At 39.0% G+C, this 27744-nt stretch overlaps 1 protein-coding gene across 3 annotated transcripts; it reads right to left on the reverse strand.

Moving 5' to 3' along the window:
- Positions 1 to 945: 945 nt before the first annotated feature.
- On the reverse strand, positions 946 to 26972 carry LOC121393329 (volume-regulated anion channel subunit LRRC8C-like). Of its 3 annotated transcripts, none has more exons than XM_041561530.1 (4): positions 26656 to 26972; positions 9898 to 10031; positions 7369 to 7510; positions 946 to 3830 (listed from the first exon to the last, which is right to left on the reverse strand). In XM_041561530.1, the coding sequence occupies exons 2-4, from the start codon at positions 10014 to 10016 to the stop codon at positions 1578 to 1580; spliced, it is 2514 nt and encodes an 837-aa protein (XP_041417464.1). In that variant the 5' UTR covers positions 10017 to 10031; positions 26656 to 26972; the 3' UTR covers positions 946 to 1577. The 3 variants fall into 3 exon arrangements, with proteins under 3 accessions (XP_041417464.1, XP_041417466.1, XP_041417465.1); XM_041561532.1 differs by lacking the exon at positions 9898 to 10031 and adding an exon at positions 16176 to 16226 and having other exon boundaries at positions 26656 to 26969; XM_041561531.1 differs by lacking the exon at positions 9898 to 10031 and having other exon boundaries at positions 26656 to 26965.
- Positions 26973 to 27744: the final 772 nt, after the last annotated feature.

Genomic DNA, 27744 nt, shown 5'->3' on the forward strand with positions numbered 1-27744 from the left:
GGATGCATTTTTATGGGAAAGGAGCACAAAGGGCTCATTTTTCAAACTAATTATGTTAATGAAACAGTCACAGTTTTTTTTTTTAAACAGAGCTTAAGGCAATGCATATTCATGACTTGGACTGAAAAAAGCATGAGGCACAAGAAAGAACTGTAATTTACAACTGACTTAAAGGAGAAGTAAACCCTAAAAATGACTATAGCTAAAAATGCCATATTTTATATACAGAACTTATTGCACCAGCCTAAAATTTCAGCTTCTCAATAGCAGCAATGATCCAGGACTTCAAACTTGTCACAGGGGGACACCATCTTGGAAAGTGTCTGCAACACTCACATGCTCAGTGGGCTTTGAGCAGCTGTTGAGAAGCTAAGCTGTAATATAAACTGATGCTACAAGGCTATTTAATTCTGATGCTATTTACATTGGTTTCTGTGCTGCCATGTAGTAATTATCTGTATAAATTACTAATCAGCCTTATATTGTGACATTTATATTCTATGTGTACTGTATGGGGCCGATTCATCAAGGGTCGAATATCGAGGGTTAATTAACCCTCGATATTCGACTAGGAATTGAAATCCTTCGACTTCGAAGTCGAAGTATTTAGCGCAAATGCTACGATCGTACGATCGAAGGATTATTCCTTCGATCGAACGATTAAATCCTTCGAATCGAACGATTCGAAGGATTTAAATCCAACGATCGAAGGAATATCCTTCGATCAAAAAAACTTAGGCAAGCCTATGGGGACCTTCCCCATAGGCTAACATTGACTTCGGTAGCTTTTAGCTGCCGAACTAGGGGGTCGAAGTTTTTTTTAAAGAGGTAGTACTTCGACTATCGAATGGTCGAATAGTCGAACGATTTTTAGTTTGAATCCTTCGATTCGAAGTCGTAGTCGAAGGTCGAAGTAGCCCATTCGATGGTCGAAGTAGCCCAAAAAACACTTCGAAATTCGAAGTTTTTTTACTTCGAATCCTTCACTCGAGCTTGATGAATCGGCCCCTATATTTACTATTTGAGCCCCTAAGCTCAGTAACAGACAGCAGCACAGAGCATGTGCAGAGAACCAGCAGAAAATAACATGGGGGGCTACTACATCTTTGAAGGCACATACCTTTACTGCTAAAGTGTTGTGGTTGCCTTGTGCTGGTATAGAAGCCCAAAACATAATGTTCAAAATTTCTGCCCTACTTCTTTAGTTACGCTTTAGTTCTCCTTTAATTAGGAGGTAAAGTACCAGGCTTCCACTGCATGTTGCGCCACCTGATCATGCAGTTGCAGAGCATAAACTGCATGCCATGGTGCATGGCATACAGTTTTATGCTAGAAGGTTTCGATTGGCTAACCTGGTACAGCACCTTTACCTACACTCCTTTAGTAATAGTTAAAATGAATTATATATTACAGCTGTTCCTCGACTTGGAACTTAATGATTTATAAGACTAAATCTTTCCTTGAATAATAAACCTTCCAATATAGAATGCTGCCCACCTATGTACCAACAACATTTACAATAGCATGTACATACATTTAAATAATGCCCAGTAATGACTAGCATTTGCTCAGGTCCATTACTCAGATTTCATTTGTTCCCTTATATCGAATGGCAATGTTTCAAAAAGGATGTCCTCTACAATGAGCCCATTCTTTTTCAGGGCTCTGCAGTCACCAAGTTCTGCTGGTAGGGTTTCAAAGTGATTGCCTTTAATATCCAAATAAGACAAATATACCAAATTGCCAATTTTTGGTGAGAGTGAACACAAGTTATTTTTTCCTATTTTTAACGTGATCAGCTTCTTGCAGAAGTACAGTTCATCAGGAACACTCTCCACTTTGTTGCAAGAAATTGAAAAATACTGTAAAGACTGCATCACTCCAATTTCTGGTGGAATGAATCGTATGTCATTGTAGGACAAATCTAAGTATCGGAGTTTGTGGCATAGAAACAGCTGAGAGGGGAGAACCTCTATTTTATTGTGGCTGAAGTAAAGCCTCTCCAAGCTTGTTAGTTTTTTTATTTCCACTGGGATATGTGTAATGCTGTTGTACCACAATTTTAAGATTGTAAGCTTGCGCAGGTGTTGAAAACTAACTATTTCTTGAATAGACTTCAGATTATTTTCCTTTAAATTCAGTTCCTCCAGTGCTAACAGACTGAAAATGGAGTGATGTATGTGATCCAAGTCACAGTGTATGAGCTCCAGCTCAGTTAGGTTGACCATCTTTTTCAAATTGTTTAGCATGACCAGCTTGGACCCATCATTATGAATGCAGAGTTTTTGAAGATGGGCAGAAACATCAACAGCACCTTGAGGAATTTTGGATAAATTACTCTTTATAAATAAGTGTTTAAGGCTTTTCAGTTCACGGAATGAGTCAAGTGTGATGTTTTTTGATACATCAGGGCTTAATGAACCAATTAAGTATAATTCTTCCAGGTTGCGTAACCCATACATCCAAGGAGGAAGCTCTCGAATATCATCAAACTTAACTCTCAGAATCTTGAGATTCTCCTTTAGGAATGCCAGGGCTGCACTGTGAATCTTTGCAGAACACTGACACAAGGACAGTTCTTGAAGATTGTCAAGCTGAGCAATGGTTGCTGGAATCATAACATTATTTATAATTTCTAGCTTTAAGGATTGTAACTCTGTTATCTCAAATATAGTGTCTGGAAGGCCAGAGAGCATAAACAATTGTAACTCCAGTCGGTTGGATGCATTTGTTATAAGCCTTTGCCTCAGCTTTTCTGCTGTCCACTCATTGTTTAAGTTCAGTTGCTTTAACTTGTTTTCACTGGCTTCAGAGAGGAACACGGCAAAGCGTTTGGAATACAACGGGTCATACTGGTCTATCATGTGGAACATGAAGGCAAAATCATTTTTGACATCTGGGATATCATTGATGCCAGTCTCCAAACGGACATATTCAAAGGAATATTCCTTTAAAGAGCGATAGAATAGCCAATATAATGTATAAAGACAAGTGAGGCCGTAAACACCCACAAAACATAGATAACAAAAGGACAGCTTAGAGAACAGATGAGCCATTGTATGATTGCAAGAGAAATGATTATATCCGGTCATGTCCTGTATGTCAACATTACACTCTACAGTAAACCTCACTTCTGATACAAGAGCGCTATTGTATCCGATGATGAACAGAAATTTCAGAACTTTAAGGATGGTTTGTCGGACATACATGACATAGAGAAGATCTCCTTCTTCAACATGAATACGAAACTTTTTCACCTTCTCAAACAAGGCTTTTGCTTGCTCTCCTTCCTTTTTGTCCAGAGCACCTGCAGCAGCTTTATCCACAATAAACTTCTCAGGTATTGACTTCAGAGACTGGGTCTTTACCAAAGGACTCTCCAATGTTGATTGGATTATGTTAGGCTTGTTCAGATTATTTTTTCTGTTATCCTTTTCTTCTGGCTCTTCTCCAGATACTTTGCACAAGGCTCTGGTTGTCCAAGGAGAATCAAAACATTTCCCCAAGATTGATATAAAATGCTCAATTTTTGAACTTGAGCCAGGAAATTTAAACCAGAAGTTGCTACATAACATGAAAATTAAAGTGTGAATCAAGACTAGGTAGGGAAAGTACTTGGCGTACCAATGCAGAGCACGCTCATAACACATCTGGTTAATAAAACTGTACTGCTGAAGGTCCAAGTCTGTTTTCAACCCCTTCATCTCCACTGTTCCAGGTGTTATTGGCTTTGGTGTAGTAAGCGGCATGTTAGAATTTGATCCATTGTAGGCTGAAACGTTGTGAATGGGCTGCACTCTTGGCAGGCATATTATCTTGCCTTGCATGACCTGAATAAAAAGAAAATACAAAGAGAAATATTTGACATGATTTATAAATAAATTAGAAAAAAACTCTACAATTAAAATGAGTAATGAGCGGCTGTCAGATTTCTGGGTATCTTCTTTAAAACACTATTTTTGTAATTCAAGCCAGTTTCTTTTACTTTGCTCAGATGGAATTAACTGTAGAACTTTGCACTATACGTACTGTTGTAAGACCTTAAGAAATGGCAGAAATGTCTATACACATCCAGTAGGAGAGAATGTACACAACAAAATGAAGGCGATTTATTACAACCATGCGAAGAAATGCAAGAGCACAACCCTTAGTGCTTATTCAGCTGGCATTACTCCATGGTCAGGCTTTGTCGTGGAGTTCAGTATTCAGCATCAGTGGGCACAGGGCAGCTCTGTCCTTACTGCTTCCCACAGGGTGCAGCCTGCATCCTAATACTCTCTCATTTGTACATACAAATGATGTGAAAGTTAAGATGGCCATACATGCACCAATATTATCGTACAAAACAAATTTTGGTACGACATTCAGTGCATGTATGACAGGAGACCAGCCGACTGATATCAGCAGAAGACTTGGATATCGTTTGGCTCGTCAATTGGCTCAGGCAGAGCATTTTGATGCCTCTGAAGGAACCCAAACATCAGCCACTTAGTGCTTAATAGTCAGATACAGGTAAAATTATATTATTTCTACCTGTATATCAGATGATTAAGCTGTACAAGTGTGTATTGAAACAATCTTTCTTGGCCACGCCACAGTCATATGGGAGTATGTCTAATTAAGACACATAAATGCTGCTGCTACATCCCACTGGGAAAGGGCAGAACGTCCATTTGAATTGTGTCAGCTGTGATGAAAGGTAAGAGGATAGTTTAGATTTAAAGGGAAAAAAATCGTAAATAAGAATCAGTCAGCCTATCCATTGCCAATATTTCAAAAGTATAAAGATTTTATGTATAAAATATCTTAATAGACTGAATTCCCTTTTTATTGATTTAAAATTCCCTTTTCACTGCAATTTAAGGAAAGTGAAATAGTTGTTAATAACATGTGAATAAAATGCACTAAACTGTTACTGAAGTCTCAATGCTCATTACTTAATAATAATAATTTAGTGATTTTGACAAAATCTTTTCACTTTACTTCAAGAAACGATACACTGAAAATGTGCTACACACATTATGCCAGAAATTAGGATCTTGCTAATAAAGTAACAATAGAGGTAAGGCTGTGTTTATAAAAGACAGTCTCACTGCCAGTTCTTTGTATGAGCTGCATCATAACCTGCACATGGGGATATAGCCTGTTGCAGCTGCAGTACTATAGAAAGAATTTTGCCCATTATTCCATAATCTTGTATCTCACAAATTGTTTTATGCATCAGCAAACGTTGACTTATTTAATTCCGAATTAGACAGATACCATTCCTGATGGTGCATACCAGTCAGAGCACATACAGGACTGGTTTCGACCTGTGTTTGTCGTGCCAAAATCTATTTACGACTGCAGAGAGAACACCTTGTGTGACACTAGGTTTATAATGTAACATGCTGCTTGCATCTATTTTATTTGCAAAACTCTGTTAAAGCACCGAAACAACAAGTATCAATTACATTTCATTTACATTACATTTTAGATGCACCAAGTTACAGTAACTATAAAGGTATGTTCTGCAGTCTTATTACTCAGCTTGATATGCTCACAACCTTAGATCTGTAACACTGCACACATTATAGCTAATTGGAATTAAAGATGTATTTTATTAATAAACTAGCAAATAAACTAGCAAACTATTTCTTTATTTTTTTATGGTCTCTTCCTTTCTTTTCTGTGTTTTGCAATGTAATTTTCACTCCTTCTTTCCCACTACTTTAACATAATTTTTCTGTTGCATTTGGTTTATCTTCTGTGGCCTACTTTTATATCTTCTGTTTCTTTTCCCAACACCCTGCTTAACCATTCTATGAGCCACTGTTATTTTTGTATTATTATTTCCAGGACATGAACATTTGGCATTTGCTTTACTAAACTTATTTAAACTTACTAAGCTTTACTAAACTTATCTCAAGAATCACATTAAATTTTAAGGGAACTAGCATGGTCTTAAAGGAGAATGAAAAGGTAAAATCACTTGGGGGTGCCAAATGTTAGGCTGAACACCCGAATCCTTTGCGAAAGATTCGACAGAATGCCAAACTGAATCCTAATTTGCATATGCAAATTAGGGGCGGGAAGGGGAAAACATTTTTTACTTCCTTGTTTTGTGACAAAAAGTCACCCTATTTGCCTCCCTCCCCTAATTTGCATATGAAAATTAGGATTCCGATTTAGTTCTGCCTGGCAGAAGGATTCGGCCGAATCCTGGCCGAATCCCGAACCGAATCTGGTGCATTGCTAGTATTCGTACAGTAGTACCTTCGGGCCTGTGTTGTTTTTAGATCAGGTATCAATTAAGAGATTATAATCACTGGGTGCAAGGTTTAATAACACACTAAAGCTGTGAATGTTAAAAAGTCATAAACAAAGAGGTTGTGGCTAAATTGTCTTGCATCCAATGCCAATGTGTCAGTTGTAGTTATGCATGTTCATGAAGGTGCTATATGCAAAGTGCAGCAAAGGCATGAGTGAGCGTGCATTGCGTCTCTGCACGCTAAAATGCAGGCCATAATGGGCAGGTATATAGAAGACCAGCTCATGGCTGCAACATGCCTATTTTATTGAAAGCCAGAAATTAACTAGCAAAAAATCTGAGCCAAATTGCCTTGTATTGAATTTTGGTTACGTTTTCAGCTAGTGCAATGAAGCTAGAATTCAGAGCAAAACACTGCATTGTAAGGAAAAATGTAAAGGATTGTCCCTGATTTTAACATCTTGCCAGTAAATAAGGCCCAAATAGCTTAACAGAGAAGCCAAAAAGCTGAGAATTTTTTATTTGGGAATATTGGCAAACATGCTATTAACCTGCAGTTTCCTCTCCTAGTCGTCTCTGTGGGTATAGAATAGCTAATGCTTGGACTTTTAGTCCTTCAAGTCACATAGTGTTAACTTTTTAGTTTATTAGTGGATCATGGTAATACAGTGATATCATTTTCTCTCTTAGGAAATTTATATACATTACAAGTACTCGGCTTTACATTCTTTAATATGTGGTATGGATTCATAAAATACAAAGATATATTTGACTATGTTGACAAAGCTCACTTATAGGGAAAATTGGGAAGTGAAAAGCCAAATAAATCAATTAGATTAAATAAACCCACAAACAACTGTTTCCTAACTTAAAATTACATTAATTCTGGCTTGAAAAATAAAACTGGTTTAAATTCCCCTGTGACCTGCTTTTCATTAGTGGCTACATGTATGTTTGCTTTTTCTGATAATGATTCCCAATTATTATAATCAGTAGTGTTTTGGGGTTTAGCATCCCCTCATTTCTGACAAGTATTAAAGAAAAAATAGACACAGAGCACTGCCCTAAGCTGTGTTTATAGTGTGTGCATAAAAAATTCACACAAGCAAGTTTTTTACCTGTAAAGTGCAACCAAAGACTCCGATCATCAGCATGACCACAGACAAATAGTCTGTGAACACGTCCCACCATGGCTTGAGCACGCGGAATGCTGGCTGCTGCTCGGAAAACTGTCGGAACTCCGTCACTGGAATCATCTTTCTGCAAACGAGAAGTACAAAAAGATCCCATTAGTAAGCACTGCCAGAGAGACACCTATCTGCAAACAACGTCAGACACACACAGTGGATCTGATCTAAGCCAACTTTTCATTACAAGTTGAAGCTGTACAGGAAAAGCTAATAAAAGCTTTCCAAGATAGAGCTGGCAAAAAGTGTCATCATCCTCAAGCATGCAGTTTTTTTCTTGAGCTTAATAGCAGGTTACTGTTTATTGTGGGAGCTGGTAAGTTGAAGCACTTTCCAGAAGTTCCGTTGATTAATTTCCGGGAGAGCAGACTTGTATATCTGTTGCTGAACAGCCATTCCTGGCATTACTGGGTGAGGGATGCAGATTTAGAACAACATAGGCAGCCCTGTCAAGTAACTAAATGATATGCAATAAGGGGGGTGTCTCCATGTCCAGTTTACTGACAATTACCATGCTCAGATGTAACTGACAGTTTTTGTAAGTTATATACACATACAGGCTAAGTAACATAAACATGCAGTTATACAGTATATAAAAAGCCAAGATGTCTGTGCAGGAACACTGGCCACATTCCTGTTTACAGCATTCTTTTTGCTTTGCCTCATTTAATCCTTATTGGGTGTTACAGTAATCTGTGCCCATTTCTCCAGCCGTCAGCAATTAGGGCAGAGACACGCTGCTATTTCAGGAGATTAGTCGCCCAGCAACAAATCGTTTCTTATTTGTGCGAATAATCTCCCTGAACTGCCTTCCCCCTGGCTAGAATGGAAATTGCCAGCGAGATGGCACTCGGAGGGCTTAGTTTTCCAAAGTCGCCCGAAGTTGCCTCATGAGGAAACTTCGGGCGACTTCAGAAAGCCGAAGCGATCCGAGTGCCATCCTGCCAGTGGGAAGGCAGTTCGGAGAGATTAGTTGCCCGAAGAAGAAACGATTTGTCGCTAGGTGACTAATCTCCCGAAATAGCAGCGTGTCTCTGCCCTTAGAGTGTATACCTAGGCTGAAACACTAATCAACTCAGTAATTAGGGGAACTTCAGCTTAAACAAAAAGAAAACAAGTGTTATTGTCGGATATGCAATTCATCTTGAAATCACTTTAGGATCTGGCTACATTAAAGGGTCTTTTGCAAGGTTTGGCCATATCAAACCAAAAACTTTGTTGCTGAAACATAAAAAGAAGTACAAACCTTCCATAGATCTGCTAGCCTAGCCCCATTTTTTTAAAAAAAACAGTAACACCAAAAAATTTAAGTGGTTTAAAGTAATGACAACATAATGTTATGTTGCCTTGCACTGGTAAAACTGGTGTGTTTGCTTCAGAAACTACTATAGTTTATATAAACAAGCTGGTGTGTAGCCACGGGGGCAGCCAATCAAGCACATAATACACAGTAGAAAACAGATAAGTTTTGTAAGAATCCTGTACCGGTATATTACAGAGCGTATCTGTTATCTGCTGTGTATCCTGTACCTTTTCTAATTTGTTCAGCATTGAATGACTGCCCCCATGGCTACACAGCAGCTTAGTTATATAAACTATTGTACAGTTTCTAACCAAACACACTGGTTGTGCCAGAGCAGCTCAACAGCATGTTACATTTTTACTACTTTAATACACATTTGTTGGTGTTACTGTTCTTCTAAAAGTACATGGGCCACAATGGGACTTCATAATACAAGGCAGGGAGAACGAGCAGCAAAATGCTACTCAAAACACATGTACCAGCCTTGGCTATTCACTGTACTGGCAGTGATATGTACAATATCAAGGGGCCATCAAGACTGGGTCTTTTAGACAAGTGAATAGGAGAAAGAGAATAATTAGGAAGCCGGCTGCCCACCACTGAGCTTAATTTACCTTAACCAGCTATCCAGTAGTGTAGGAACTGTATGATAGTGTATTATCCTAGTGTAAATATGAAAAGAAATGTAAATATGTATGTATCATCATCATCATCATTTATTTATATAGAGCTGTCAAGATACGCAGTGCTTTAATATGTATGTATGCAAAATACATTTAGCAACTTGGGGCAATGTTTCAGTCAACCCTGCTTTACAAAAACATACAACAAAAGGAAAAGCCATTCCATCATGTTTTACCCTGGTTCCCATAAAAATATAATCTCAAAGTGTTGTGTGTAGGCTAAATAGCAATTGCAACTCATTTTGACAGATGCAGAGAGTCTAAAAATATATTCCTTTTTCCTAATAAACGATGCACATGGTACAGAGATGAAATGTACTTCTTAGTGATTCTCACAGGAACAAGGGAGGCAGCTCTAGTTCCCACAAGTAGTTCCACAGGTTATGTTGAAAGGATATAATAACAAACGCACAGTGCAGAATTTAATGTCAGAATATATACAGTGAATCATGTATAAAATACTTCCTGGTGTACATGGTGGTTGAACATCTGCCATGCAGAGCTGGGGTACTGAGATTGTTTCCAGCTTGGGTAATATTTGCAACGAGTTTGCATATTCTCCGTGTGTCTGCATGGGTTTCTTCCCACAACATACAGTTAATTAGTTCCTGAAAAAACAGACCAAATTTGTGAGCTTAGACTGTAAGCTCCATGTCACGGTCGGCACCCAACACCAGAACAAATGCCAAGCACCCTGGTCTCGACTCGTGCTTCACCTGTAGTGTGACATGACTTGGGGCAGCTGGGAAATTGACAATATGTCTAGCCCCATGTAAGATTTCAAAATTGAATATAAAAAAATCTGTTTGCTCTTTTAAGAAATGGATTTCAGCGCAAAATTCTGCTGGAGCAGCACTATTAACCAATTCATTTTGAAAAAAATGGTTTTTCCCATGACAGTATCCCTTTAATCTATGTACTCCAAACTACCAAGTTGCAATTCTTTCCTAACATATATATATATATTTATTTTTTAAATTTTAATAGAAATTACAGAATTTTTTGAAAAATTACTTTAAAGCTTCCTACAGCATTTTATCTTCCATACATCCTAAGTGTACGACTACACGGATGTGTGATTTGTCGCATGCGTTTTGTCGCCTTGCGTCGGATCGCCCCCAAAAACGTTCGTGTAGTCCTACCCTTAGGTACTAATGTAAAAAACACCAGGAGTCCACTGAACAGTTTGATGCCCACTATGTATAGGTTTACCTAAGTATGTGGCATATAGGGGCTCCAAAATGTAGACTCACCATTTGAGCTATCAGTTCTGTAATTCCAGATACTGCAAAATCAACACATTTACATCATTTTGGGGTGGGCAAAGGTAGAAAAAAGAACGTTCACCCATAAAACCATATATTTTCGGAAAGTACACATTGCCCTGAATTCAAATTGAGTATGCATGTCTTTCTACTCCAAAGCACCAAGCCGCAAACCTTTCCTAAATTTGGCGATCTTGGTGACATTTACAAAAATCACCTCAAAATTTCCACCATGCAGCATCTATTTCCACAAACTTTTAGGTATCATAACAAATCACCCCAAATATGAAAGCCTGAGGTCCTCTGAACAGTTTTATGCCTAATATGTATAGGTTTACCTAAGCACGTGGCATGTAGGGACCCCAAAATGTAGACCCCCCATATGGTCTGTAATTTCAGGTACTGCAAAATCAACACATTTACATAGTTTGGGGGGGGGGGGGCAAAGGTAGAAAAAAGTACGTTCACCCCAGAAAACCATATATTTTCGGAAAGTACACAAATCCAATTTGGGTATGAATGTCTTTCTACTACAAAGCATCAAGTTGCAAATCTTTCCTAAATTTGGCAGCGGTTTTTACATTTCTGAAAATCACCTAAAAAATATTGCAATTGGCCGCATATCTGACCCAATTTCTTACATACAATTGTATAACACCCTAAATATTGATGCCAAGGGTCTACTGAACAGTTTGATGCCCAATATGCATAGATATACCAAAGCAGCTGGCATGTGCAGACCCAAAATAAAAATAGCGCATATGAATTTTCTCACTGCCGATTAGCCTTCTGTGAACAAAGACCTGTGACTGCGTATTATGTGCCACAAGGCCGTCCTAACATCACAAAGACCCCCCAAAACCATATATTTTTAGGAAGTACACATTCTGATAAATCCAACAAAGATAAAGACGTCTTTCTACACCAAACTGCAAAGCTTTTCTAAACATAAAGGTTTTTACGACATTTCTGAAAATCGCCTAAGGTTCTACGGAACAGTTTGATGCCCAATATGCATAGATAAACCAAAGCAGCTGGCATGTACGGACCCCAAATAAAAATAGTGCATATGAATTTTCATTGGCTTCTGTGAACAAAGACTGCGTTATGTGCAACAAGATGCTCCTAACAGCACAAAGACCCCCCAAAACCAAACTGCAAAGCTTTTCTAAACGTACGGGTTTTATACAACATTTCTGAAAATCTCCCTAAAAATGTTGCAGTTTGCTGCATTTATCTCACACAATGTTTTACGTACAAAGAAAAATCACTTAAATATGGACGTCATTGGTCTACTGAATAATTTGATACTCAAATCTATGCATAGATTTACCATAGTATGTGGTTTGTACAGACCCCAAATGAAAAATGTGCATATGAATTTTCAAGCTGGCCCACTCAGCTGCTAAAAACAGAGCCCGACTGTGCATTATGTGCCGTAAGTCCCCCAAACTGTAAAAAGACCCCCAGTAAACCTATAACTATACTAAAGATACATAAGGAACAATAATGCAGGGATAAAATTACAATAAAACCACAATTGTGTAAATCAATGAAATAACAAAATAACTGACCCAACAGTGTAATTAGTAGCCAAAATAGATTATCCAATAGTCACGCTGCCGAAATAAACAGTTTTTAGGTAAAAAAGAACAAAAGATAAGAGTACAATGAATTAGTAAAAAAAAAAAAAGTTTGTGTATACATGTTTGTGCACTTCTAAAAGTTGTCTGAGTGTGTAAATATATGTAAATAAATGTGCAAGATAAAAAAATTGTAAAATGTGAGTGTCAGTGTATAGTAATGTAATGTAAGTTTATGTAAGTCTATGTCAGTGTGTAAAAAACGCGCAACTTACCGTTTCTTGGAGCAGGAGAGTCGCTATCATCGCTGGAGGGGCCTTGGAGACAGATCATGCAGAGCTGTTGCGCAGCAGGAAGTGCGTGGGCGGTTCTGCAGGGAGGAAGATGTATGGGAAGTAGTAGACGCAACATGCACTACTTGAAAGTCAGACCTGCGTAGCTTTGCAGATCTGACGTGACAGCCCCCCAGCTTATTGCTCAGGGGTCTGTTATTCCTCCCCACTCTCAGGCCCGGATTTGCAGCGAGGCCGCATAGGCCCGGTCCTAGGGCGGCATAAATTATGGGGCAGCATGCCGCCCAGCCGCAGCGGTAGTTTGTGATGTTCTGGAGCACTAAGCGCTATAGACGCTTAGTGCTCCAGTGTGAAAAGATGCTCATGCGTGCAATTCTATGGGAGAGAGGGGGCACCGGAGAACACTGGCCTCCAGGCGCCGTGAGGAGAAATCCGCTCCTGCCCACTCTATGTGGAGGCGGCAGAAGCTGCAGATGCAGAAAGAACGTTCTTGGCAGCCTGAGCATTTGCCTGCCAGCGTTACAGTGTACGTGCTTGGCAGACAAAGGGTTATGGCTGTTTTGCTTTTGCCACTTACTGATTACATTTTTTTCCTGTAATTCCTTATTGGGGGCAAGTGCACTCTCTATCTTAAAAAGGGATCGCACGGATATCCGCACCGTTTATAAGGATATAATACACAAGAGCCATGAATATCCTGTAAATTATTCTTATAAACAGTGCTTAGTGATGTCATCAGTTGTAATCAGAGCTTAGTGATGTCATTTCTGTAACATGGCCCAACGAAACTTGTGTATTATAATAAATAAAGTACCCTCTGTTGGAAAATGAGGATATTAGAAGCCTTTGGCCTCGTGGTTTTATATGGTCATGGAACTCCTCGGTAACTTGTAACATCCTTATAATACACAAAAGCCATGAATATCTTGTAAATTATATCCTTATAAACGGTGAGTTCTGATGTCATCAGTTATAAACGGTGAGTAGTGATGTAATTTCTGTCACATGACTCACTAAAATTTGTGTATTATAATTAATAAAGTACCCCCAATTGTAAAATATGAGGATATTATAAGTTACCTCGGAGTTCCATGACCTGTATAAAAACACTCGGCCTTCGGCCTCGTGTTTTTATATGGTCATGAAACTCCTCGGTAACTTATAATATCCTTATATTTTACAAGAGGGGGTACTTTATTCACTATATATTTTACAATAGGGAGTAGTTTATTCACTATATATAATTTACAGTTTGGTCCCATAGGAAAATGACAAAACTGTAGATTATAAGGATATAAGGTGATTTAACATTAAGGCATGGAGCAATTCTGAAAAATTGCAGACCTTTAACCAGCTACAACTAGTTGACATCCTTTTTTGTTTACAAATTAAGGTGAAAAACCTCTATAAGGTGGTCACAGACAGGCACATCTTGATCTTTCCTGCTAAGTACCCGGTGTAAAATCTACTTTTTAATGCTCAATGTGGTCAACCACCTCAATTGATGCCTACCTCCTAGCTTTATTCTGGCCCACCAATAGGATTCCAAAGCACCATACTGTGCCTAACTCTGTGTTTGTAGTTATCCCCCCCCCCCAAAAAAAAAGTTATTTTCCAGTTCAGACTTCAAGCACAAAGCAAATCTAACTGCCAATAACTATAAACAGCCATAAAGGAAAAAGCACAAAAAAGCACATACTATGCTCTTAAGGGATAATTCAGTATACTTCTTAACCAGTAAGTAAATGTTGATATTACTCCTAAACAGTAACAGTAAGTCATTTCAAACAACAGGCTGGGGGCTCAATCCTACTTATTGCAATGTCCTGAGATGTATTCAACAGATAGCTCTAGAAAAACACTCATCAGCCGCATTACTAAACTGGAATGGAAAGATAAAGTAAATTACTTATACAGCTGCTGATAAAAAAAACATAAATCCCTCAGACAGGAGAAAATTTCAATTCACTAAACGAAATGGGAAAAAAAAGTAAAAGAATACAACAGCAATGAAAGGCAGAATTACAAAGATAAAATGTTTTATTCCTAATGAATTTAATGAACTGTAGCAGATCTATTATGAAATCTAGCAACCTTCAAAGGACCAACTCATATGGAGTCGTTTCATGTCCCTTTCAAGTTGTAAAATTAGGATATTAATAGCCCAGCCTACATTCTCAAAATCCTCACCCTTTTTAATGTATACTGCTTATTCTACAGGGTTGATAGAACCCATGAAACTAACTCTAAGACAATGTTTGGATTTTCATTTAGGCCAAGATGTCCCCACCCAGATAGATATAACTGGGCCCTACAAAGATGAACCAGAACCAAAAGGGTACACATTCTGTGAAATTAGAATTTCTGATTTATTCCATAACTGAAAAATGATATATGCATAATATAGCAGTTATAGCTAGTTAAGAGTCATGGCTGTAATCTTTCGCTAATGAACCATTGGAGACAGTCAGGGGCACATTTACTATTGGTCAAATATTGAGGGTTAATTAACCCTCGGTATTCGACCGTCAAAGTAAAATCCTTCGACTTCGAATATCGAAGGATTTACCACATTTCCTGTGATGGAACAATCGAAGGAAAAATCGTTCGAACGAACGATTAAATCCTTCGAACCGAACGATTCGAAGGATTTTAATCCATCGATCGAACAATTTTACTTCAATCCCAAATTGGCTAGAAAGCCTATGGGGACCTTCCCCATAGGCTAACATTGATGCTCGGTAGGTTTTAGGTGGCTGAAGTTTTTTTTAAAGAGACAGTACTTCGACTATCGAATGGTCGAATAGTCGAACGATTTTTAGTTCGAATAGTTTGATTCGAAGTAGCCAATTCGATGGTCAAAGTAGCCAAAAAGAATACTTCAAAATTCGAAGTATTTTTTATTCTATTCCTTCACTCGAGATAAGTAAATGTGCCCCTCAGTGTTCCCTTAGCTGGTAAACATGGACCCAGAACTGTGAATGAGTTCTGTTGTGCAGCTCCTATGGCTATATCCTGTTTGTGTGAATGGGACCTCTCTCACCAGTAACAAGCCTTCTGCTTCAGGCACTTTATTTTCTTTTAATTAAAAATATACATGATAAAAAGTAATTCCACAAGTGACATTTTGGATCTGTTTGGTTAAAGGAGAATTCAACCCTTTAAGAAATAAACCCTCCTTCCACACCCCAGGTAGACCCCCCTCCCTCCTCCCCCCAGCATAACTGCCCCCCCCGGGGGAAATGCCCCATACTTTATACTTACCCCTTGGGCAGTTTCTGGCATCCGAGTTCCACACAGCCATCTTCTGGGCCTTTGGCAAGCTGAGTGGGAGATCGGCATGAAGACGAAGACCCGTAAGATGGCTGCGTGGAACTCAGATGCCAGAAACTGAGCAGAGGTAAGTATAAAGTATGGGGCATTTCCCCAGGGGGCTGTAGTTAGGTTGGGGGGAGGAGGGAGGTCTATGTGGGGTGGGGGGTACGGGTTTATTTCTTAAAGGGTCAAATTCTCCTTTAAGCTCCATTGTAACAAATAGCTCTTTTTTGCCTTCACCGTTACCTATTATTATTATTACCATGTATTTTTAGAGTGCCAACATATTGCCTTACCTTACAAGGGGATGGTCAGCCTCAGGAATGAAGTATGGAGTAAGGTTTAAACTGCAAAATAACGGAGGCAAAGAAGACTGATTTTTTTTTTGTTTGTTTTACTTTTGCCTCTCATGTGGAGCCCTAGTGGCATTACGTAATGAAAGCAATTAAGATTGTCCAGATGTAATAACACATAGCAATTAATCAGGATACAACCTATTAAAAATATTAAATTTCCAGAATAGGACTGTGCCAGCGAGATACCAGGAAAAACACAGCATGCCTTTTTCAGACTTGTTCAGACCTGTTTCATATGCTCTTCAGACCTTTTGCAGGAGGAGGTAAATGGTTTGTAATGTGGCACTGTGCACCACTCCGATGCTGGAAACATCTTATTGGTGGTTATTGGTTACCGGACTTGGGCAAATTTAATGCCTTTTACTGCATATGGGGGCTAGAATGGAGAGCAAAATGTTGTGCCTTAGTTTATATGTTGCACTGCCTAGTATTGGTGGCGATGAATACAAAGGAAGCTATAGAAGAATATGTGTAAGAAAGCACCATAAGACAAAGGCCTGCCTTGTCAAGGATTACATTTAGGGCTCCATTGTATATGAGTACTGTGCACCTTGCCCAAGATTTGCCCTTTAACAAAAACATAGAAGACTCATTAGAGCTGCAGTTCTAAGTAAGAAAACAGAGAAATGAGTAAACATGAAAAACATTTAATTATCAGTGGTGCCCAACATTGAACTACTTGCACATTTTAATTGTATTCAACAACAACTTAAGGACAGAAAAGTATGTTTTGCTATGGGTCCTACCACCGGTAAAGTAAGTCTTTTTGTTTTCGTTTTTTTAATGTTTAAATAATTTTTTTAGTAGACGTAGAGACTGGTGATCCAAGTTACAAAAAGATACCTTATCTGGGATACTCAAGATTCCAAGCATTGCAGATAATAGATCTATACTTGTAATAATGCATACACAGTTTCTTGTGGTCCTGCCTTACTTTGTGATGGATACTCACAAACAAACTCTTAAAAGCATGCAGTATATGAAATACATTTTTCTTTGGTCTCTGTATCTGTCCATGAAACAGAAAAAAAACAATACATTGCAACACCCTTTATTTATTTGGTTTTGTTTATTTAAAAAATATAAAAATGGGTCAAATTGGCTTTGGCTTATTGATTAGTAGTAGCATTATACTACAGAATAGTCTGGACTCTATCCCACTCTTGCTTTGTCACTTCATGAACCATGGGGAGTCTTGGGGCAAAGTTAATGCAAGAAGGTAAAAAACAAATGGATGGATAAGTATACAAATGAATAAGTCAGTGCGGCAATGGGTCCTGATGTGTTTAGCAGTTCTTCAAACTAGGTTCTTCAAGTGTTGTGGATCAAACTATCCAGTTTAAGTTCCATATATGTCATTATTTAGACCCACCTAAAGTCTGACATGTACAATGTATAATAAAACTGTGCCTCCTTTTGGTTTCAATAATATATGAGCTCTGAACACTTAAATAGCACTGAGTATAATGGAGATGTAATGCATGTTTCAGAGAACACCCAAGAAGGAGACAGGAAAATGGCTTAATGTGGATTTGGTTAGATGGATTATTAGCACATAAAATCTTAGAAGCTGTAGAAGAAATGAAAAAATGTTGGAGTATAGGTACTCAGAGGTATTACAGGGGTAATATAAGGAGGTTATGACCAGGTCTGGGGCCACATCTTCAACACCAAGTACGACCACGAGAAAAGTGTGTGCATCGTATTGATAGATGGGATGGGAAGGATTCAGTAAGTTCATGCAAGAAAGAATGCTTCAGCTATCCAACTCTAATTGTGAAGTCGAAATATGTAGCAGCAACTACAGTTAAGTTGTGAGAAGTTGTAGCCCACACAGATATACAGAAAGAGATCACCGATTGTTGAAATAGTGCAGAAAACTGGCACATCCTCTGCTTTAACAGTCACTGCTTTGTTTCAGTGTGTCTTTGGGAAAAACTTAAGCTCAAGCTAAAAAAAAAAATAATACCACCAAGATCAATAGCCACATTGTTTGGAGTGACGAACTTTTGATCAGTGGAAACATGGTATGGAGTGAAAAGTTACACTTCACCACCAACAATCTGAACATGTCTAGGAATGGCATATGCTACAGTAGGTGAATAGGGAATAATGATCCGAGTAGTTTTTCTTGGTTATCTAGCGGCCAACATCATTCATTCTCTGATGGCTGAATGGAAGTGAATCTCACCAACAGTGTTTCTGTTTCCAGTGCAAAATGTCATATTTTGGAATGGAATGGTTTTGGAATGAGATTTTGGACAAGCGTCCACACACATATACTAATATAGGGTAAGGCCAAACGAGGAGATTCGGGGAGATTTTGTCGCCTGGCGACTAATCGACTATCTCCCCTCAGTTCGGGGAGATAGTCACGCAAAAGACGAGGCGATTAGTATATCACTATATATCTACATTCACTGAGAGCAGCATTGCTTGGTTTGTGAAGGCATTCTTTTGTTTTCGGTGGTGTTCAGGTGTTATGCCTAGGAAACCCCATTAATATATGTTTTAATGGCATGAGGGCCAAATGATTATTCAGCCTGCAAGATTAGATTTCTGTTGGCAAATCAAATGATTTCTGACACATGCCACGCTATGTTTTTTTTAAATGAAAGACTGCATGCTACTCATCCAAATCTATAACTCTTGCTACCAGTTTGAAGGAAAAGCGAGTAAAATTTGACATCAACCTCAAACTTGACATCGTCCTTGAGGTGCGCAAAGTATTAGATTATTGAGATAAAGATGAACTCTATTTGAAAAAAGCGTGGTGCAAATAGAAAAAATAATTTGCATGTGAGTGTTTTCTAAAACCTTCGAATAGTTTTTAAAGAATTTAAAAAAAAAAAAAAATAGCCAGAAAAAACTTGCCAAGTAAAAGTTGGGTGTTTCTATAAACAATAGAAATCTTCTTTAAAAACTGGTAAAAACTAGAGTGTTTGCTTCAGAAACACAAATATAGTTTATATAAACAAGCTGCTGTGTAGCTATGGGACAGCCATTCAAGCATAGGGTACACAGTTGATAAAAGATAAGTTCTGAATAATACCATTGTATTCTACAGAGCTTATCTGTTATCTGCTGTGTATCCTGTGCATTTTCTCCTTTTTCAGCTTTGAATGGCTACCCCCATGGTTACACAGCAGCTTGTTTATATAAACTATAGAAGAGTTTCTGAAGCAAACACACCAGTTTTACCAGTGCAGCATAACAATGCATTATATTTTCATTTCTTTTAAAGACTTTAATTTTTTAGTGTTACTGTTCCTATAAAAATTTCAGATTTACAGCTTGACTGAAAATGAATACAACAATGTGATTCTCACGTGTGCATGTTTTCTCTGAGAAAAAACACAACCACTGTATTCTGTCATGCTTTTTTTCCATGGTTCTTTTCGTTTCGTTATTGTAGTTTTTCCTTGACCCCAAAATATTGGCTTCTATGTGTCACTTATTACCATCCCCTAAGATTTTTACTTGTACATAGGGCCCTCCAAACATACTGTTCCTGTCTGTAACCTAGAATTTATTGTTTAAGTGCCTACTTTCTTGTATTATTGTTAAGCACATTGTAACTTGTTTCTGCTACATATGATGTTTAATAAACAACACATCTACTACCATGACTATTTCTTATTTCCTATTGTCCTTGTCAGTATTCTGACATTGACCATATTTAAGGTAATCTTAAAAGCCCTGTCAAACATTAACTATGCTTGTTGGTTTAACACCTTGTGCCTTTCCAAAGCAGGATAGCTCTCTCGAGCTTCGCTTGTGTTTTCTGTACACTGTGTCAAAATCTAATAAAAGAAGTTTTATTCAATTTCATAAATGTAATGGCCAAATGTAAAATCATGTATTAAAGGGACAGTAACACCAGAAAATGAAAGTGTTTTTAAGTATAAAAATGGGGGTTAAGCTGGCCATAGAGGCAAAGATCCGATCGTACGAATCAACGTACGATCGGATTTTCCCATCTCCCAACCTGCCACTAACCATTCCGATCAAATAAAGTACAAAAGAACAGATCAGTCAATGTTCTACCCCTGACAGCAATCGTACGAAAGTTATGTCCGACCAAAGCTAGTGACAGTCTCCCTCTGAAAATCGTAAGATCAGCAATACATGCAGAGATATTATCGGCAGCCAACAGAAATCTTTTAACCTGTCCGATCGACCAAATGACCGATTACTGCCGGACGAAAAATGACGGGACTCTCCACACACGGTCTGAAAATTGTACGAATCCTCGATTCGTATGATCAGATCTTTGAGTCTATGGCCAGCTTTATATGTCACAACAAGGGGGATACAGTCGTTGTTTCTCTGTTTGTATCTTAGAAGATTTTCCCTTCATGTAGCAACTGGCCTCTTAATTTGCCTGTCTGTCATGTCAGAGCCATTTATCCTGATCAATGTGGTCTGAGCAAATACGATTATATCTTATTGCTTGTCTGTAAACTATGGATTCCTTTATATGTTTGGGATGGGAGCTATCATTTCTGAGAAATGTGCATCTGTCTGTGGGTTTTCGGTAAATGGATGTTGCAAGGGTATTGTTTTTTATATGAATTTTAGCATCTAGGAAATTGATTTCTGGTTTGGAGAAGCTAAGTTTTAATTTAATGGTGGGGTGGAAGGAGCTGTAGTTCCTTTGGAAAGATAGGAGGTACTCTTCACTTGCTGTTCAGATTATCATCAATGTAGCGGAGGTAATCCATAAATTTGGTATCACAAATTGACATGAACACCTCCTCCAATTTAGCCATGAAAAGACTGGTATACTGGGGTGCAAGTCAGCAGCCCATTGCTGTCCCCATCTGCTGCAAGTACATGCCCTGGCCAAATGAAAATGTGTTGAGTGAGGGTAAACTCCACCATCCACATAACTGGTTCTGGTATGTTGTGCTGCTGCAGGTGCAACTCACATGCCAGAATTCTATCATTATGAGGGATATTTGTGTATAGGGACTCCACCCCTCTGGCAAATGTCCCATAGCAGCAAGTTTGTTCAGGAGATCTGTGGTGTCCTGAATGTAGCTTGGTGCCCTTCTGACCAGAGGCTTAAGGATATTTTCCACCCAACCTGAGATGTGTTCAGTCAATGTACTTGTTCCTAAAATAATTGGCCTTCCTGGGTTTCCCTCTATGTGGACTTTGGGAAGCATGTAGAAGCAGACTAATTTCAGATTCTTGGGGTAAATATGGCCAACTGTTTGGAGAAGTTAAGTTTTAATTTAATGGCGGATGGAAGGAGCTGTAGTTCCTATGGAAAGATAGGAGGTACTCTTCACTTGCTGTTCAGATTATCATCAATGTAGCGAAGGTAATCCATAAATTTGGTATCAGAGGTTGACATGAACACCTCCTCCAATTTAGCCATGAAAAGACTGGTATACTGGGGTGCAAATCGGCAGCCCATTGTTTCCCATCTGCTGCAAGTACATGCCCTGGCCAAATGAAAACCTGTTGAGTGAGGGTAAACTCCACCATCCACATAACTGGTTCTGGTATGTTGTGCTGCTGCAGGTGCATCTGACATGCCAGAATTCTATCATTATGAGGGATATTTGTGTATTGGGACTCCACCCCTCTGGCAAATGTCCCATAGCGGCAAGTTTGTTCAGGAGATCTGTGGTGTCCTGAATGTAGCTTGGTGCCCTTCTGACCAGAGGCTTAAGGATATTTTCCACCCAACCTGAGATGTGTTCAGTCAATATACTTGTTCCTAATATAATTGGCCTTCCCGGGTTTCCCTCTATGTGGACTTTGGGAAGCATGTAGAAGCAGACAAATTTCAGATTCTTGGGGAAAATATGGCCTACTGTCATGTACAACACTGCCTCTCTTGCAACAAAATGCCCGTTTCTGCCAAGAAACTTGCTTCCCCATCAAATGCCAGATGGCTTTATGTACTTTTAAACATTACGCAACAAAACCTATATTTCAGTTGCACGATCCATATGGTTTGGTGTTGTAGCTACTAATGACTACACTTTCCCCAGTTACTAACGACTATGCAAGTTTTCCCAGTTAAGTAAGTGCACCATAAGTTGGACACTGCTGCTTCAAGTGATACTGACACAAAAAAATTTCTTTTTAAAATATTAATCTACATTACATGGGTCATGCTGATCGTTTTTCGCTAACAGTTCTGATTTTGTAAGTAATTGCTACTTGAAGTTCCTAAACCTGACTGTCTGTTCTCAGCCTGTCAGTTTCTAATGCTAAGAGACTACTGGTGCACAAATATGGCAGCCCCCTCCTAGAGGAACACAGGGGCAAGTAAGGTAATGTAAAAGCATCACACAAAAACTTTTACAGCAAAATTATAACTAGCATTCAAAAACAATGTTATGACAAATACAAAAAAAAGGTTATTTTCTGGTGTCAGTATCTCTCCATGTCTGAGATAGACATTGATATTCTGAATAATTTGATGTTGGTTTTCATTTTTTTTTTCAAGTATGGGATTCGTTATCAAGAAAATCGAAATCCAGAAAGTTACGAATTACGGAAAGGTCATCTCTCATAGACTCCATTTTAAGAAAATAATTCTCATTTTTAAAAGTGATTTTGTTTTTCTCTGTAAAAATAAAATGGTACCTTGTACTGGATCCCATCTAATATATAATAAATACTTTTTGGAGGCAAAACAGTCCTATTAGGTTTACTTAATGTTTAAATGATTTTAAATACACTTAGGGCATGGTGATCCAAATTACAGCACAATCCCTCATCCAAGCATTCAGGATAAAAGGTCCCATACCTGCACCTAAATGGCTGCATGCACCATGGAAAGCAGTCTAGTGCTCTGATAAATAAAAGAATCCATAAGATTATAGATACCCTAATTCAGTACAGCAGATTGTTTAGTGGTTTTTGTGGATGAACTTGAGTAATATATTGATTCACAGCAGGAACCTTTCTAATGATTGCAGTCAAAAAAACCTCATCTCCATCATAAGTGCCTGTAAATGCGGTTACAGAAGAGAGCTGGAACATCACTTAATCGCTTTAATATCTAATCACAGTGGTAGGAGAGATAAACTGTGATAAGAGCTAGAGCCAAGCAAATTAATTTTATTCACGTTTTATATACTTTATGCAATCAAACACATCCATGAGAAATAGTGGTATCCATTTTGTGTTTGCAAGACATCAAGGTTATATTGTACAAAGACAAGTAAAGATGCATATACTGTATTTAAAAAGCTGTGGTGGGTTGAAATGCTCATAAAATGCCCCCCTGATTGGAGAAGACCTGTTAGGTTCTAGAAATACAAAACTTCTGTGGTACCAGAGCTACACAATATAGTGTATTGCCCATGCGTCTCTAGAAATCTCCAAATCAACACTCCTGTACAGGAGCAAAGAGCGCTGTTCTTTTCATGCCCATATAAGAAAAATTGTTGTACATATATATAATATATTAAATTAAGATAGCCCATTAATTTTGAATAAAGGTATAGGACCTGTTATCCAGAATACTTAAAACCTGGGGTTCTCCCTATAACGGATCCTAACATAATTTGGATCACCATACCTTAAAGGGGTGTTTCACCTTTAAGTTAACTTTTAGTATGTTATAGAATGGATAATTCTAAGCACCTTTTCAATTGGTCTTCATTATTTATTTTGCAATAGTTTTTTTTATTATTTGCCTTCTTCTTTTCACCCTCTCCAGCTTTCAAATGGGGAGCCCATAACCTAATCTAAAAAACAAATGCTTTGTAAGGGTAAGGCCACACTGGGCGTTTTGGGGAGATTTGGTCGCCTGGCGACTAATCGCATCGTCTTTGCAGTGACCAATCTCCCCAAACGCCTTTCCTCACTCTGCGCCGGCTAAAAGAAAAAAACGATATCGCTAATCACACGCGGTGGTTCTTTTTCCGAAGTTGCCTAACGAGGATACTTTGGGCGACTTCAGAAAACGAATCGCCGCGTGTGATTAGCGCCGGCGTTTTTTTTTTTCATTTTAGCTGGGGCAGAGTGAGGGAAGGCGTTGCCGCAAAGAGCGAGGGAAGGCGTTGCTGCAAAGACGAGGCCATTAGTCGCCAGGCGACCAAATCTCCCCAAAACGCCCAGTGTGGCCTTACCCATAGGCTACAAATGTATTGTTATTGTTACGTTTTATTACTCATCTTTTCTATTCAGTGTCTTATTCAAATCAGTGGATAGTTGGTAGGGCAATTTGGACCCTAGCAACCAGATCGCTTAATAAAAAGCTAAATAACAAAAACCACAAATAATAAAAAATTTAAACTAATCTCAAATCAGAATTCAACTCTCTACATCAAACTAAAAGTTACCTCAACCCCTTTAATAGTTGCTTGGATGATTTCTTGGACAAGCATAATTTCCAAGGCTATTGTGATAAAATCTATAGTTAGTATAGATATAGGTATAAATAATTTATGTGAGTGTAAGGAGAGGTCAGTGCCAGTGTGTGTATGTATGGATGATGGGTTGCATTTGGAGGGGTTGAACTTGATGGACCTTGGTCTTTTTTCAACCTGATGTAGCTATGTATGTAACTGTGTGCTAAAAAGAAAATCATTTAAATGTTAAATAAAACCAGTAGGCTTGGTTTGCCTCCAATAAGGATGAATTATATCTTAGTTTGAATCAAGTAAAAAGTACTGCTTTTTTTTTTAAGAAAAAGGAAATAATTTTGAAAATTTGAGTAACTGGATAAAATGGAAGGGGTTACCTGTAATTCAGAGCTTCCTGGATAACAGGTTTCCAGATAATGGATCACATACCTGTATAATGTGTCAAAGCTCATAGAGAATATTTACTGTCATGGTATTCTCCAAAGCAATTATCCTAAATAATGTGTGCAAACCTGCCCCACATGAAAACAGTTCTATTCCTAAACTGTAAAATTGCTAATTAGGAGCGTGGTACGCATGCTTTGGGTCTTTTTCCTGCAAATTTGGATTGCACATACACAAATGGCAGAAAGCACAGAGGTAAAAGAATGCAGAATGTTTGGAGACAGCATTTTAGGAAGAATGTGATAAACATTAGATATTGCAATAACAAAAAAAAAACTATTTAACAATATGAGCTAAAATTGAGAATCTTTTTTTTTTTTTTACTGCATTCCCAAAAGAAATACAAAAAAAACGTTTGCAAACATTTGCTTGTTTTTTTTAAATTCCCTTTCTTTTAACAAGGTTGTTTTTAGCTTCTTCCCACAACCCAGAGATTTAGACTGTAAGCTCTGGGAAGCAGGCACAGCTTCTTTAGTCCTTTCATTCATCCCTTCTATTTTGTAGCTTTGGAAGAATTCACATTTCCCACTTGGCCATAAGTCCCATGGACCCTAATAAAAATGGCTATCCCTGGAAATGTACCTGCTTTTGAGCTAACACAAGTGTTTCAGTTCTCTTGGGAAGTGGGAGTTTAGACGTTGGTGCCTGCTCGTAATCTACCGAATATGGTGTTTAAAAGGGGCTACTTATAGGGGGTGCTTGATCTATACAGTACAACCCCCATTTTACATCCCCGGATTTTAAGTTTCCCCTCATTTTACATTGTAGTTTTGTAGGGATGCACCGAATCCACTCATTTGGATCAGGCCGAACCCTAGAATCCTTCGCAAAAGATTCGGCCGAATACCCAACCCTAATCCTAATTTGCATATGCATATCTTTTTACTTCCTTGTTTTGTGACAAGTCGCGCGATTTCCCTCCCGCCCTTATTTGCATAGGCAAATTAGGATTTGGATTCGGTTCGGCTGGGCAGAAGGATTTCGGCCGAATCCTGCTGAAAATGTCCGAATCCCGAACCGAATTCTGGATTCGGTGCATCCCTATTGTTTCATGGTCCCACCTAAATATTATGCATAATACATTTTCCTAGATTTTACACCATTTTTTTCTGGTCCCCTGAAAAACGTAAAATGGGGGTTCTACTCTATATATGTGTTATTATCAGATGAAATGTAAGTTAAACATATTATATACACAGTATGGACCCACTGTTCAGACTAGAACTGTAAGTATTGTCAGCAATAGCTATAACATTATTCCCCAGTCATTAATGTTGGGTTTATAAATGCATTGAAGGGATACAAACATGTGTGGCCAGAGTAGATGGGTGCAGTGGCTGCAAGGTGACACAGTACGTGAGGACGTTGTGGGATCAGGGAATCAGCAGCAGCTTATGGGAGGGAAGCTGAGACCAAGGTCCCACGGTCACTTACTGTAAGAGCACAAAAGCACGTGGGCTAAAGGCCCGGCTATCACTTTACTGGAAAATCCCCACTGGGCTCCTCATGTACAGCTCCCGCAGGCACCAGCAAGGAAGTGATGAACAGGGTGGTGTGGAGAGTACCAAGTACACCAACATCCAGGACTTTTGGTCCGATTCGTACTGGGAACATGAATCCCCCCCCCATACACTTACCGAGATCCAGACTGGTCATGCTCCAAGCAGCACGGCCATTGCAATCATAACCCGCTTTCCTGTGCCTGGAGATGCTGCTGCCGAACAACTGCCTCCCCCTTCCCACACTCCGGCTTCTCCTAGTGCTGCTGCTGCTGCTGAGGGACGCCGCCGGCGCAGATGTTTTCACAGCCTGAGAGTGACGCACACTGCTCCCCCCACCCTCTCACAGCTCCCGCCACCAAACAAAAAGGAGGGGGTTTGTGCTCTTGACTTGAGCCTGAGGAGCTGCCTCTTGTCTCCATCCGAAAAACATCATGTACCATAGACAATGTGAGAGGGCGGGAGGGAATCTGGTAAAAATAGATAACAATGTGAGGAAAAGGGAAGAGTCAAGTCTATTTATACGGCGTCACTTTTATCTGCAGCCTTGAGCTGTATAATTGTTCCACCAGCAGCAGCAGCAGATGTGGCCCCATGAGGCAAACAGCACTATTCAAACTTCTTGCACTCCCTGACACTACATTTCCATTGCTTTACATTACTGAGGGCTCTGACCTCTGCTTCCTGGTTATTCACCCTGAGAACAATTTACTTGGACCCGCTGCAATTCACACACAATGTCACCAAGTCAGAGCAAATACATTTTAGCAGCTGGAGGGCCCCACAAGCTGCACTGCCATGTGTTAGTCCATATACACGCTATTCTACCTGCCTATCTGGTAAGGGCTAGTCCACAGGAGGAGATTCAGGGAGATGTTTTCGCCTGGCAACTAATCGCCTCGTCTTTTGCGCTAATGCACACGCGACAATGCGTTTTCAATAGTCGCCCAAGGTTGCCTCAGTGAGGCAACTTCGGGCAACTATAGAAACCGCATCGCGGTGTGTGCATTAGCACAGGCGACTTTTCATTGTAGCCTATGGGGAAAACGCTGAGGCAGTTCGGGGAGATAGTCGCTCAAAAGACGAGGCGATTAGTCGCCAGGCGACAAAATCTCCCCAAATCTCCTAGTGTGGCCTTACCCTAAAACTCATGTTTGCTGGCAGTTATTAATAGGAAATGTAAAAATACAGTAAGGACAGTATTTTTTTCAACCAACAGAACCTGCT

Source organism: Xenopus laevis, chromosome 4S, assembly GCF_017654675.1.
Source record: "Xenopus laevis strain J_2021 chromosome 4S, Xenopus_laevis_v10.1, whole genome shotgun sequence".
NCBI classification, from domain to species: domain Eukaryota; kingdom Metazoa; phylum Chordata; class Amphibia; order Anura; family Pipidae; genus Xenopus; species Xenopus laevis.

Coding starts and splice junctions, on each gene's coding strand:
- LOC121393329 (XM_041561530.1), bottom strand. CDS start 10,016: ATGTTGTGGGAAGAAACCCATGCAGACACACGGAGAATATGCAAACTC. Junction 7,511..9,897: donor GGCAGATGTTCAACCACCAT/GTACACCAGGAA, acceptor TCTCGTTTGCAG/AAAGATGATTCCAGTGACGG. Junction 3,831..7,368: donor TCTTTGGTTGCACTTTACAG/GTAAAAAACTTG, acceptor CTTTTTATTCAG/GTCATGCAAGGCAAGATAAT.